The sequence below is a fragment of the Takifugu rubripes genome, chromosome 19 (assembly GCF_901000725.2).
Source record: "Takifugu rubripes chromosome 19, fTakRub1.2, whole genome shotgun sequence".
Classification (NCBI taxonomy): domain Eukaryota; kingdom Metazoa; phylum Chordata; class Actinopteri; order Tetraodontiformes; family Tetraodontidae; genus Takifugu; species Takifugu rubripes.
Genome location: NC_042303.1, coordinates 14,430,523 through 14,445,262, shown reverse-complemented (window position 1 = coordinate 14,445,262; position 14,740 = coordinate 14,430,523). Strand labels below are relative to the sequence as shown.

The 14,740-nt window shown below is 42.1% G+C and overlaps 2 protein-coding genes across 3 annotated transcripts; one reads left to right on the top strand and one right to left on the bottom strand.

Moving 5' to 3' along the window:
* Nucleotides 1-163: 163 nt before the first annotated feature.
* idh3b (isocitrate dehydrogenase (NAD(+)) 3 non-catalytic subunit beta) lies at nt 164-5,065 on the bottom strand. Of its 2 annotated transcripts, none has more exons than XM_003973553.3 (11): nt 4,911-5,065; nt 3,866-4,039; nt 3,623-3,743; nt 3,462-3,522; nt 3,262-3,394; nt 3,049-3,182; nt 2,860-2,962; nt 2,624-2,770; nt 2,382-2,476; nt 2,216-2,276; nt 164-623 (listed from the first exon to the last, which is right to left on the bottom strand). In XM_003973553.3, exons 1-11 carry the CDS (start codon nt 4,962-4,964, stop codon nt 546-548), a joined length of 1,161 nt encoding a protein of 386 aa, XP_003973602.2. In that variant the 5' UTR covers nt 4,965-5,065; the 3' UTR covers nt 164-545. The 2 variants fall into 2 exon arrangements, with proteins under 2 accessions (XP_003973602.2, XP_011612488.1); XM_011614186.2 differs by lacking the exon at nt 164-623 and adding an exon at nt 814-1,741.
* Nucleotides 5,066-6,571: 1,506 nt separating this feature from the next.
* Nucleotides 6,572-13,040, top strand: wdr1 (WD repeat domain 1). The gene is made up of 15 exons (XM_003973552.3): nt 6,572-6,709; nt 7,821-7,942; nt 8,071-8,161; nt 8,437-8,584; nt 8,787-8,967; nt 9,181-9,258; nt 9,365-9,445; nt 9,584-9,817; nt 10,046-10,133; nt 10,470-10,626; nt 10,721-10,808; nt 10,889-10,999; nt 11,087-11,260; nt 11,342-11,486; nt 12,540-13,040. Exons 1-15 carry the CDS (start codon nt 6,694-6,696, stop codon nt 12,644-12,646), a joined length of 1,821 nt encoding a protein of 606 aa, XP_003973601.2. The 5' UTR covers nt 6,572-6,693; the 3' UTR covers nt 12,647-13,040.
* The last annotated feature ends 1,700 nt before the right edge of the window (nt 13,041-14,740 follow it).

Below are 14,740 nucleotides of genomic sequence, written 5' to 3'. Positions count from 1 at the left end.
TGACTTATTTAGATAGCTCTGTGAGCTGGCAGATTTGACGGATATTTAAAGGAAAACCCATTAAATTTAGTCAATTATATTAGGAAAAGATTTGCAGATGCCATGTGGTTGTGATTAAGTGTCCTTTCTCCATGAAATCCAACATATATACGTGACACATAAGCATTCTTTGACATATTTAATGATTAATTAGCATCACTTATATCTAGAAATACTATTCATAATAAATGTAATTGTGAGCACATATGAACTATATCTTCATAGATGTGAGGTCGGGTCACAAGCATCCAACTCATGCTACAGCTGTCGCACCAGGACGTTACACATAATACATTATATATGTCTCACAAATTAAGAAGCAATACAGATATGTGTGTGTAAATAAATAATAATTTAAGAAAACGTTGCCAGAGATATATGGAAATCTGCATTTTGAACCTTCCCGTATGAAAAATATGTGAGCTGCTCATAAAAGGTTCCATGTGCGTAGCCAGTTTAGCAGATTAGTGTGCGTATATGCTTCTGAGCAGCTTTGCAAACAGAGCTCAGACATCCAGGTTAGCAATGACGGCCCGGGTGAACTCGTCACTCGTAGCATAACCCCCCAGGTCTCCAGTGCGCACCTGTTGAAAAAAAACATAAGGACAGTTTGTCACTATATGCACAGCTGCAGCAACACACGCCCACATGCAGGATGACAGCCTGCATGTTAGAGAGCATTTTAATACCAAATACATGCTAGATCTTACCCACAACACACTGGCTTTGTCCCACATCCACTCCTGTACTAATACTCTTTCACATTAACATCAGTGATTAGTACAAGACATTATTTATTATATATTTATCACACTTTCTACAAGCTTTAGTATGAAATCACGCTCTACATTTATGATCACGAAATAGAGTATAATATCAATTTTAAAAAGAACAGGTCCTTATTTGCACTGCTGCTGGAATACAGACATTAGAAAATGTATCATTAAAACAAATATATTACTTTAGCTGACCATGAAATGATAAGGCAGAATATTTATTTAAAATCCTACAGGATTGCAGCATGCTATGCAAAGCTTTGTACATGTCATCGAGCCCTTTATGGACATGGTAATAAGTCACTACACAAGATCAAGAAAAATAAAGATATGAGTATCTGCAGGAGATCCAATAATTCACCCACACCCAGAAGCTGTGCAACAGTCCACAAAGAAAACTCACAGAGAAGGCAGCTTTCTATGGTTAAATAAATACACGCTTGCACTAATCAAGAGATACATTGAATTAACTTTGTTTTTTGATTTGTTTTACAATGACACTGCATCTCTGAGGGCTTCTATTTGCCCTAAAGTAACTCGGTTTTAACTCAAATGACAACACAAAACTGTTGGTCTGACATGTTTGATGGTCTTGATGTTTAAGATGTAAATGTAGAGCAGTTGCCGGAATCTGTTGATAAATCCAGATTCATCAGCTGGAATAATCATACAAATGATACTCACAATAAAACAGACTCTTCAGGAGTGAGTTTTTTTTGTGATGTAACAAAAGCTTTGTTAGACGTTAACACACAGGTGGCAGAGAAGGGAGGTGTGTCTTAACATGTCTTGAATCATGTTAAGAACAATGTCAGTGAAGGGTGTGATGAAACATCTTAATAGACTGGACGGTGACGCAGGTTTTCCACAACGGCACGCACAAAATCTCCAGTGGTGGAATACCCGCGGAGGTCTCGTGTCCGTACCTGGAATGTGCATATAGATGTACACAAACACACCATGAGGGGGTAGGGGGTAAAGGAGGGGTGGAAAGGAAAGGGGAGAGGAAGGACCCTTCAAATGTTGTCTTTAAACCATTTTTAAATCATTACTGAAGCTGTCTCAATGTGTTTGGGTATTTGATTCTCTACAATTAAAACCATTCATTTTCAAATATTACAAACCAAACACATCACAATAAATTACACTTACACAGGACAAAAAAAAAAAATCTGATTCACAACTTGAATGCGGTGGGGCAGGAACAGGAAATCATGCATGGTGGAGGAATTTCAAAATAAAGGTGTGATATGAATGACAGTCTTCCTTAATGTGATTGAACCATTGTTGCAGGTTTAGAGACTACTGAACTAGAGATAACAAAGGCTTTATAATGCAAAATAAAAGAAAATATGTTTGGCATACATCTGGATGAACAGATGTGTAGCTCACACACTTACCTTGCCCTGTTTGATGACCCTCTTGACAGCATCTGACACCATATGAGAGTGGAATTCCAGGCTGCAACACAATACAGTGAAACTTGAGAAGTGGCTACAACAGTCTTCCACATAGCAACAACCAAAAGCAGAACAAGACAGTGACAAAGAAATGGGCTCTAATCACTTGAGGTGCCGGAGCATGTTAGCAGCACTGAGCAACATGGCTGTCGGGTTGGCAATATTCCTCCCCACAGCTTGTGCAAAAGGGTGGCGTGCACCCTGAAAAAGAGATGAGACACAAGCAAGTCAGTTTTACGTTCTAGCTGTGAGCCACACTTAGTTTTTCTACTAAAACAGTCACATGCCAGGATTGAAATTGAAACAAGCTCCAGTAAAACGTAGCTGAGAACGCCAGGGAGAACTTACAGTCTCAAACACTGCATACTCTGCACTGTAGCTTTCCCCGGGAACAACTCCTGCACCTCCAACCAGCCCAGCTGCCAGGTTATCAATAATGTTGCCATAGAGGTTCGGCATTACAAGAACATCAAACTGGTATGGATTCTGGACCAGCTGCAGCAAAAAGAAGACACAAAACATGAAGAGGGACTTCATCATAGTCAGAAAATCAATACTGGCTGACGGCGGGAGGATGTGGATACCTGCATGCAACAGTTGTCAATGATTATGCTGTCATATTTGATTTTAGGGTACAGTTCTGCCACTTCTGCACAGCTCTGGAGAAACAGGCCATCGCCTAATTTCCTACAAAAAGGTTTTGGAGTCATGAGTCTAACTGACTGCACAAAAGCCACCTGCCAATTTCACGTTAAAAATGAAAATCCACGTACATGATATTGGCCTTGTGAACAGCTGTGACTTTGTTTCGGCCCTTTTTGGTGGCATAATCGAAGGCAAACTTGGCGATGCGTCGGGACTTTTTTCTGGTTATTATCTTCAAACACTCAATCACACCTGTAACGCTCTAAAGAAACCAAAGATATGCATCATTTATAAGACAGCCATTCCAAATTAATATTATGGTAGTGAGGAGTGACCTTTACCTCATGCTCCAGGGCGCTGTACTCCCCTTCAGTCTGTTCACGGATTATGACCAGGTCCAAGTTATTGTGGCGAGTGCTGTAGCCTGGCAGACTGTTCACGTGAACCACATTTGCAAAAAGGTCTAATTTACGCCTGTGGAATAAGAAAATATTAGTGGTTTTGAACATAGGTGAAGAAATACCATAAATATGCTTGATACCTTAGTTTCATCTCATATGATGCCAACTCTCCTTTAAACTCCATTGGGGTGTGAATCTTACCTGCAAATCCACACATCACAAATGTTTTAGAGGTATATAATTCTACCTCATCTCATGCTGGTTTGGAAATTAATTTGACAAGAGGGAAATGTGTGGATACCCTTCATGGCTACTTTGTTGTTCTTCATAGAGGTTAACACTTGCTCCAGCTTGTCCTCACTGGCCATGTTCTGGACCTCGCTCAGATGAAACTCCTCAAATTCCACAGGGACATCTCCTGCCTAGATTTAACACCAACTGTTAACAATACATCCTCCATCTAAATAAAAACTTTCCATCACAGAAAAGAAATCTCCCAAGACATATTTGACTCATGCCTGATAAGAAACTCATAAAAAAATACCTTGAACACATCCTTCACAGCAGTCATAAGTTCAGGTCCCACTCCATCTCCGGGTATCATTGTGACATTGAAGGTAGCGTCAGCACGGGTAGGTGGACCATCTGGTCCACAGAGACCAGCAGACACGCTGAACTGCCGAGAGGCCAGCTGCTGCCACCGGGGACCACCCAATCCCTGTGGATCACAGATATGATCAAGAACATTTTGGGTTTGTGTAATCTTAATTGTCAAACATGATTCATACAATTTCATGATATCATTGTGTGTCATTTTTCACCAAAAAGTCTGATTAAATACACTGTTGATGCACAATGTTACACTGTGATTTAAAAACATATTTAAGTAATTTGCATGATGTATTCCTCCAAATGAAATTTTAATGAATAAATACCGGTAAGTAGGAAAAGTTAGTTTATACTAGTATCTGTGATAATAAACCTTTTTTATGGTATTGACATATCATTCATATGTACATATGACATCACATAAATACACACAAGTCTAATTTAAAAGTGCGTTCAACAAGCTGGTTTTATGAAATAAGAGATAAGCAGTGCCCCACATTAAATTCTGCATCAATGCGTGTGTAGACGATTCAGGGGGATTCTGGTTGATATGTCACTGATTTTTAACCTAACTGTACACATATTACTGTAGCTGTGATTTATGGGAATGGAAAGTTAAGAAATGACACAATTACCAGCTCATTTCAATGCAGTTAACGGCTCTCTGCAAAATAATGACGCTAGTATCATTGTTGACTTAAATAAATCCAGATCTATAATAAAAAGCGATTCAGTTGACTAGTTTACAATTACAAAGGAGATTTAGTATTTTTCAACGTTTAACAGACATAAATTAACTCTAATGCACCTTTTTGATAATGTAATAAAGACTTAGCGGCAAGACATGCTTGACAAAGCTCTTTGGTTATAGTAATATGGTGACATCACGGTTGGACTAACCAAATCACACACGCACAACTCAATGTCAGTAATTTCCTTTCCTCTTAGAATTGAGCTTTTTAAACCACAAAAGGACTAACCTTGACCAATGTTACCAGGCTTCCTCTTAAGGCGGCCGCCATCGTCATTGGCATGCAACAACTCTGCGACTTCTTCGGTGGTGCCGGACCGGCAGCGCCTTATTTCTTCTTCGTTTTAGTTACAGCGGAAAACAACGAGCATAAGTAGCCTCTGCTGCCATCTATAATGTTGGAGTGTGCACAACCACAAAACCCCGATCTAATAAGGTTGCGAAAATTGTGTTAAATCAGTCGTGAATTTAAAAAGTTCGATAAGTCGTTCCTATCGACTGTTGTTTACTTTAGAAAATGTGTTTATTCCCCCAAAACTGAAAATCCACTTATTAACATCTAGTTCAACTGAAAAATTAAACTAATACACACAATTGTGTTCGCAGGAAAGCAATAGCAAAACAGTTCTGATGTTCTTCGAATACATATAAAAATCTTGCTAAATAAGGAAAACCTTGTTTGAGAACTTGCTTGACAAATTAACGGGTGCGTCGAATTATTTGACATGTCAGGTGATACTGAAATTGATTTGAACCGCATGCAAAGAGAGAGAAAAAAAGATAAAGTAATCACATATTATATGTGCTGCTGCCGCAGCCCAGCCTCTGAATCTGAGTTTATCCAAAATAGGTCAGGGAATTCCTCAACCTATTCCCGACTAGTGATGCGTTCAACTGACAGACAGGGTGACATCAGACTTTAAAACCACCTTCTTGTAATCGTAGGTCACTCGGAAACCATGTGAAAGTTTACCTCAGCAGTATATTGAGGATGTAATTGGGTTACTTGTGTTTGCGCAAGTTTCTTTATACGAAATGACAATAAATATTTCAAGAAATGTTGCCCAATTGCTTGCCTTTCAGGTATCCTGGAAACCACACAATCCTGTCAGGTTTGCCCCATTTATAGTTCACATTGGGTGCTTTTCTTCACCCCACAAGACACAGTACAGTTTATCTTATTTTGCAATAAGTGAGGAATTTATCTTGATTTTAAATTGAACTAACCCCTACCTTTCTGAATTGCCTCTTGTAGTGCTGACAAGCCAACGCAGAATTGAAATTTTATTTTGTTTATAATTGTAAAATTAACTACTATATGAATGTTTAACTGACTTCGATGAAACAGTAATCACTTTGATAGCACTCTGGTTGTGCTTTATAAGAAACAGGGGAGGAAAAGTCAGAGATACTTTAAATTCTTTGATAGTGGTCTATAATGCCTTTTTGACAGTAACATCAGTGGGTTCTGTGCAAAGCCACTGTTTTACCATATCCCGTTATAAGTGATACAATTATGCTTCCAAATCATCTGACCAATCATTCTGAAATACTTCCAAGACCGTCTGTTCAAGTCATTATTGAAAGTGCTCTTTGGTCTCATTAAAATGGTAAACATCTGTCTGCTTTTTGCAGCATTTCGGCACAATGACTAATTCCTCACATTTTTAACATTGATTGAAGTGTATATGTACTTTTATGATCGACAGAACATAATGCCTTTTATCCTATTTTTTTCTGTTCTAATAGGCGCTAAAGTGTACATTTTATCTAATCCTTGGTCTGAGAGCGTGTTGTAGCCTGTCAGACAGCGCTGAGGGAAAAATGCTTTTAATTGACAGCCGAGGCGGAGAACCTGAGTTTACCATATATGGGCAAAGCCAGGCAGAGCGAGAGCAACACCCGCTTCCGTGTTTGTGTGACCAGGGAGTGCACCGCTGGGGAAGCGTCACTGTCTCCACTGTTTCATTCATTTGGACGAGAAACGTCAGGCTAGCGAACAGCAGCGAAAAATGACGCACCAGCAGAGTAAGTTGTGCTTGTTGGTAATGGTGGGGTTTGAGGGACAGGTCTTCCTTTAAACTGCAATTGATGCTATGCTAATGTTACCCAGCGGCTAGTCAGCCAAGCACAGTACTAGCATGTTCGCCTCGCCCAGACAGTAACCGAGTGATTCTTGACATCTCGTGTAAAATCACGGCGTCCGTGTTGTGCATGTAAGATTACTTTCGCAGAGGTTGCATGATGTGTTGTGATGATGCTCCGTTTCTTCACGCTGTCATTACATTCGGCCAGATTAAATTGACGTTAGCTAGGTCAGCTAATGGCATATGCCAGAGGAAATACTTGTGCTCACATCCCATTGTTGTGACATGTACAGACAGAAACCGGCTGACGGTCCGTGATCCACGAGTTATGCCGCAGATGTCTCTCTCTCTCTCTCTCTCTCATACATACACACACGCACACACACACACACACCCACGCACACACACAAACATACAACTGGAGGCGTAAAGTAAACTTTCATATTCACTGTAATTACAGCGGTGTACAACACGGCTAAATCTATTGCAGGGCACTCTGGGACTTATGTTTGAATGCTTTATTTGTGTAAATTTGACCAGCAGTCACAGTGACTTGACAGGTTTACTTTAAATCAAAACTCCACAAAGATGGCTTGTATTTAATGAATTATGCGTTCTGTAAAAAAAAAAACAAAAACAAAAAAACAGGAAATAAAGTCACTCTGGAACCTGGCCATTCAGAAGTCAGTCTTTAACATAATGATAATAATCTGAAAAAAACATTACTTTGACCTTATTTGGTTAATGAGGTTATAGCTAAGTGTTTAGTCACAGTGTCTGGAATGATCGGATTAATTTACAAATGCATTTTGCACATGTCAAAAGCCCAACCTCAAATGTTGATTGCTGAAAAACTAGAATGGCCTATTTACAGTACCATTTTGTATCTTAGTAGGAACTCTGGTGATGAAACACCTTCATCTGATGTGTTGCAGGTCATAAAAATCAGGCTGCTGTTTGAGCTGATTATCCTTATTATTATTATTATTATTATTATTTTAATGTTTTCATTTTGTTGCCTTCTAAGTTGGTTGTCTGGTTTCTGTTTGTAGAGTCTGTGTTCGCCAGTCTCCCTCAGATGGAGAGAGGTGTTTCAAAAGTGATTGGAGGAGACCCTAAAAACAACAACTTCCTGTATACCAACGGGAAGTCTGTCATCATAAGGAACATTGAAGTAATTTTCCACCCTTTCTGTTAAATTACTTAAGCCAGATCAGCCTTTGACTAAAATGTAAATGTGTTAAATACATGGCTACTGAATTTTTACACCCCACTGATGTCTCACATCTTCCTTTTGCACAGAACCCTGCCATAGCAGACATTTACACCGAGCATGCCCACCAAGTTACGGTTGCCAAGTATTCCCCCAGTGGATTCTACATTGCATCAGGAGGTAAGTAGCCAGAGCAAACATCAACAGAGGGCTTTCCTGTTTGTCCACTCCCCTCCCTGTCCCCACTATGTGACGCTTCTGATAAATATCTATATGCTGCAGTTTCATTACCAGCGTTAAGATCAAAGATAATTCCGCCAGTGATATAATTTAGGATGATATAAGATGCCAAAAATGGCACCTATCAACATGAGTCACTTTTTTCATTCATCGGGTTCTTTTGACATGTAATTTGTGCATCCTTTAAATAACTGTATGTGTTTTTCAACTCTCAGATGCATCTGGAAAGGTCCGGATTTGGGACACCACTCAGAAGGAGCATCTGCTCAAGTACGAGTACAACCCTATTTCAGGCAAGATCAAGGATATTGCGTGGACTGAGGACAGCAAGAGGATGGCTGTTGCCGGAGATGGACGAGAAAAGTGAGTCAGACGTGGGAGTTAGGAGATTACAAACGTGATCTTTCTTTTTCGCCGACAACTCCTAGTGACTGAACTTCTGAAATAAAGGGAACGGTACATTTATTTGATGAAATGCAGGGTGGTCTAGGTCCAAGTTAACTGTGGAATATCTGAATGTGCACACTTGCTGCAAACACTTATAGAAGTTCTGCTCGCGGTTTAGGTTTGCTGCCGTCTTCCTCTGGGACAGCGGCTCCACAGTCGGGGATCTGGCTTGCCACTCCAAAGTAATCAACAGCGTAGATATAAGGCAGAAGCGTCCTTACCGCCTTATAACTGGCAGCGATGACAACTGCGCCTCCTTCTTCGAGGGCCCTCCGTTCAAGTTCAAGTTCACGGCTACTGTGAGTTCTGCTCTTGTCTTTAATACTAGCCTGGACGATTATGCTTTCAAAACCATTTGTGGTCATACTGGTCAGATTTTTAAGTGAGCTGTCCAGCAGAACAGATGAAACATCAGTATTTTTTCATGCCAGAACATGAACTGAAAACATCCTTTTGTGTACCCTCTTGTTTTTTACTTCATCCTCCTCTCAATCCCGGGTAATCTCTAAAAGCAACATAACCAGTTCGTCAACTGTGTTCGATTCTCTCCGGATGGAAGCCTGTTTGTCACGGCCAGTGCAGACGGCCAAGTGAGTATAGAGTCAGCAGGAAATCTGGGCTCGATTACTCTTCTAGAAAAACTCCTCAAAAGGTGTGAAGGTGTAATACAGAAACACAATCTGGTGCCTTTTCTAGATCTTGGTTTGTGATGGAAGTACTGGTGAGAAAGTTGGTGCGCTGGGTGGAGAGAAAGCTCACAACGGTGGAGTCTATGCTGTAAGTATTATTTCCCAGCGTTATTCCAGCAAATGTCTTCTTTGTGTGCCCTGTGGTAACGGATGAAGGAACACCGCTTCTGTCGCCCAGTAAGAATTCCCAGTAAATCCCTCCTGGTCTCTGTGTTGCGTTCTCCAGGTCAGCTGGAGCCCTGACAGCACTCAGCTGATCTCTGCCTCAGGGGACAAGACGGTGAAGCTGTGGGATGTCGGCGCCGGTACGGCCGTGACCACCTTCAAATTGGGCACGGACGTGAGCGACCAGCAGCTGGGCTGCTTGTGGCAGGGGCAGCACCTCCTCAGCATTTCTCTGTCAGGATACATCAACTATCTGGACAAGAACAATCCTGACCGACCCATACGCACCATCAAGGTCAGAATCCCAGCAGTCCCACAATGTATCCATCGTGTCCTTAAATGTTATTTAGTTACTCCTTTTGAATAACCGGTTGATGTAATGTAGTTGCACAAGTGCTCAAGCGTCTTTGAATCAATCGGCCGCAGGAGTTTAGTTGCTGCCTCGCGGCTCTGGCACTAGTTTTAATGTCTTTGCAGTGAAATGTTCATGGTGAGTATGGTAACGGTTCTTGTCATCCTCCAGGGTCACAGCAAATCCATCCAGTGTCTGACGGTTCACAAGTGTGACGGCCGATCAGCCATCTACTCAGGAAGTCACGATGGGCACATCAATATCCTTTTGTCGTCAGCGTTTCACAAGTGAACATGGAGCGAACCGAAGCTGGAGCTGACAACCTCAAAACAATGTTAAAAAGATCATCAAAATCATCAAAAATGAACCTGAGGGTTACTGTTGATGCCAGCCTGTATACGTAGACTCGGATGAATTATGATTGTGTGGTTGACACCTATTCGACGCTAGGTGGCGCCACAAGCACACTACCCCGGTCAGTAAACATCACGGGTCATCAGTTTTACTCAGGTCCCAGTCCGAGCCCCTTACTCTTGATAACTGTGATAAATAGACTTGTGTTGGCTTTTTTTGTTCTCCTTAACAACTTTTTCACATTTTTGGGATGCAGAAACTGGGGAAAATGATTGCTTCACAGGGAAGGGCCATACCAACCAGGTGAGCAAGATGGCAGTCAACGATAATGACGAGCTGGTCACATGCAGCATGGACGACACGCTGCGCTTCACTAACCTCAGCAAGAAAGAATACAGGTACCTGCCATTGTGGGATAATACCGCTGCTTTAAGGTTTTGTTATGCCCAGGTCGGGTGGTCAATATTAACAACAGTGCCTGTTGGTTTTCAGTGCCAGTGATGTGGTGAAAATGGATTCGCAGCCTAAACATTTATCCACAGCAGCCGGGGGGCTGTCGCTGGCTGTTTGCATCCAGCAGGTCTTTAAACACGGAGCTGTCAGGTTGGAGCCAGCATCACCCTCGTTTCTTTGTCATTGTACTTTGTTTTGTTTCCCCAGCTCGTCTTGCTGAAGGACAAGAAGAAAGTCTTCACTTTGGACAATCTGAGATATGAAGGGGAATCTGGAGTGATCCACCCTGGAGGCACCACTGCTGCTGTGGCAGGAAACGTAAGCAGACAGCCAAACGGGGGCTAAAGTTCAATGTCATGTTTTCAGTCCTCCATTTATTTATTTATTTTTTAAATTTGACTTTAGGATGGTATGATTCATCTATATACCATCCACGGCAACACCCTGAAGGACGAGGGTCGAACCATCGACACCAAGTCACAGATCACAGGGATGGCCTATTCTGATGATGGGGCTCACCTGGCTATCATCAACGACAAGAAATCTGTTATTCTTTATTCGGTAGCAGATGACTATGCGGTAAATGCTTATCACACTACAGTCTGCTCCTACACTCTTCCTTCATTTCAGGAGGGCCTTCACAATTCTTCTCTCTTCCAGGTCAAAAATGAATACTACGGACACCACGCCAAACCAGTCTCCCTGGCCTGGTCCCCTGATAATGAGCACTTTGCAACTGGCGGGATGGACATGATGGTGTACGTTTGGACAGTTAGCGACGCAGACAAGAGGATTAAAATCCCAGGTGAGCCCTGCAGGCATAGTAGAGGCAGGGCATTCCAGTTTAATGCCTCCGATAACAGAGATGCAACCATAACGGTCCAGAATCTGTACTGTGATGGACTTTCTAGCTACAAGAAGATAACAGAACCTGATAGTTTATCCAATCAAGATAATCACGCTTTTATTTATCTTTATTATCTCTGTTGTATGTGATGTAACACTGTGGCTCTATGATAGACAGGTGCCCTCTTCATGTTACATAAGGTTCAGTATCACACCATGTGTATTCATTTGTGTGTACATTTGCTGAACCCATACACACTTGCTCCAGGTTGAATGGTCAAAGAACAGTTCTTTATTCAGATACTCGCTGAAACGTCCTCGCTCGTCCCGTTCAGACAGTTGTTTTTGTTGAGAAGCAGCAGTTTGATTTTTCTGAAGTGTTTTTTTTCCCCCCAGAGCAGCAGAGTGTAGATAGTCTTTCTTCCCTTAGAATAAAAGGTGCGCGGCTTCACTCGGACAGAACCATTGACGCTGCGTGGTTCAGACCGTCAGGGCAGCAGGTTCTGATCAATCCTTTGCAGTGCCGTCAAGTGTTCTTCCAAAACAGCTATTTTGGAAGTGAAAATTCCTTTGGGGTGAGTGGCGAAGCTCGTCTAACAGGAGAATAGAATCCCCTCTGCCCCTGGTTTGATGCACTCGGCTGTTATGACCAGAACCATGAGGATGACGTCAGTGTTGTCTGGTGAAGTGGGCGATGTGGATAAAGTCTGTTTTCCGATAGAGAGGGCAGCACACACACAGGCAGGCAGAGAAAACATAAGGGCACAAGCCTGGAGCTTTACATTGGTGACGTGGTGACGTCTTTCTGATAATCCGAGTGGAAAAAGAATGGCATTTATTGCGCCAATGATCTTTGAAATCCTTACTTTCTAGCCATCGCATAAACTTGTGTGATTAAGGAGAATTTTACCACCACCGGGGGAAAACTGTCCACATTTTATTTGGAATAGTTTACTTTGTAACCAGAAGAAGGTCAACTTTTCGAAAACTGACCCCCTTCTCTCGTCTGCAGACGCCCACCGGTTGCACCACATTAGCAGCCTGGCCTGGATCGACGAGAACACCCTGGCCACCAGCTCACCCGACGCCTGCGTCAAGCAGTGGATTATTAAATTCTGAGCTGCAGGCAAAAGCCCACATTTCCAGGTTCAAGGACTACTGTAGACTCCAGTCTTTCTTTTTTTAAAAACTGTATTTTCACTCTGATCGGTGGTCTATGCTGTCTGTAAACACCTGAAGCGTAAATGCTAAGCAGCTGCTAGACGCTGCTCTAATAATCCCTGCAATCATTTTCTTTGGATGCAATTTACCCGCTTACTGATGAAAATCTGATAATTTCACTGTATGAATGCTTTTACATCTGACATGTATGTTACATTTGTAAGTCCAACATTCCATATGTAATAGCTTTCTTTAAAAAAGAATCATTGTGTTTGGCTAAAAGAACATCAGAATCAAAAGGAATTTTTTTTTTTTTTCTATTCTGATTAAATAAAGTCATGAAATAAATGAATCCTTTTGGTTATGTTCCTAAAATAAGGGTTCCTGGTTGTTTTAGTCAGGGGGTGTGTGGTGGTGGTGGGGGGGGGTGGGTGCTGTAATCACGATCCGTGTGAGTCTCAGTTCGAGGACCAATAATTTATAATCGCGATGCTGTTGGGGGAACTCACTTTCACCCCCCCCATGTGTTTGAGCCCTTCCTTTCAAGGAGGGAGTGAATCATTAATAAACACTTTGAAAGAGATTCTCAGGTGTTGACTTCATCCAACATTTGATTTCAGCCAGGTTTCTGCCACTCCGGCCACTCCGACCACTCCTCCACCTGCAGCACAGGACCAGGCTCATCTCTGGATCACAAGCATCTGAACATTCCTGACAGTTTAAACATCTTTCACATTCACTCTTTAACAGATTATTTAATTTGTGTGCATACAGTCAGAACCAGACGCTCAGGCCCCTAAAGAATCTAATAATGGTCATCTCTTTACATTTGTTTCAACGTGGTCTTTTCTGAAGCTCCAGGTCAGGTGGAGGTCAGTACATTGCCAGTGTGAAGGCAGATCGAGGGGTTTTATTCCAATCTAAATGTTTATCATGAAGCGTTCCAGCTGCAGGCGGTCAAGGCTACACAGCAGATCTGAACAGAGAGGCCCAAAGGCCAGCGTGCATCAGCATCAGGATCCCCCCAACCAACAATCATCGCAGTGTTTCCAAGTGCTCTTGGTTCATGTCCAGTTTGAGCAAATTGAGTTAAATTGGCGCTCATGTGACCCTGCTGGCTTTTCCAATTACACGTGTCCACACTGTCTCTGGGTTTGGACTCTGAAGCATGAATTTGAGGAGCAGTCCTCCTGGGAGCTCTGGTAAGTGTCAGATTCAAGATGTTAATAATGGGTTTATGATGACACTAGAGCCCCTCATTGTGAGTGTGTGAGTGGATGGTGTGTGTCCTGTGATTGACGGTGACCTGTCCAGGGTGTATTCCTGCCTCTCCCCCGGTGACCCCTGTCAGAAAGCCACTGAAAATATTCTGTGGATTACGCAGTGACTCTACAAGCTTAGAACTAATCTACTTTTCAGGCATTGACATTTGTCTGTGCTAAATGTTCGGGGCTACAGAGTCACCGTTGATCTCATCCTATTGTGATCTCAGATTTGGGTTAAATGAGGGTTAATTTTGTTAAAATTGTAGAAGAGACCCTGGGTTGAAAGGTGGGAGGTGCTCTGGTAACCAGGCGAGAGGTCGAGACACCTTCAGAGCACTGCCGTAGTACCTTTGAGCAAGCTGCCAAACCCTCAAATGTTCACATGGAGCCCTATAACGAGCATGTGGACAGATTATTTCCCCTGCTACTCAGGAAACATTGATTACCGCAACCACTTCCTGCAGCTCACCCTTGTGTGTAAATAACAGTACGGACATGGCAAGTTTCCAAAAAGCTGACTGCTGTATCAGTAAAGGTTGCCCAATTTCTCAGTATGTGAGATTCCAGTAGCTAAAGAACCAGCAACACAAAGAGACGTTGACCCAACTGTGTTGTTACAGTTCATCAGAATTAAATGAGGAATTAATTTTTTTTTTTGGGGGGGGCGATGGTTATTAGAAGGCTGCAGTTTTGACCTAAATCCACATTATCAAACCTGAATTTACACAAGCTAAGCGTGCCTATTTTTCCATACATCCCATTTGATAGAGTCTGATCTGTGTCCTCT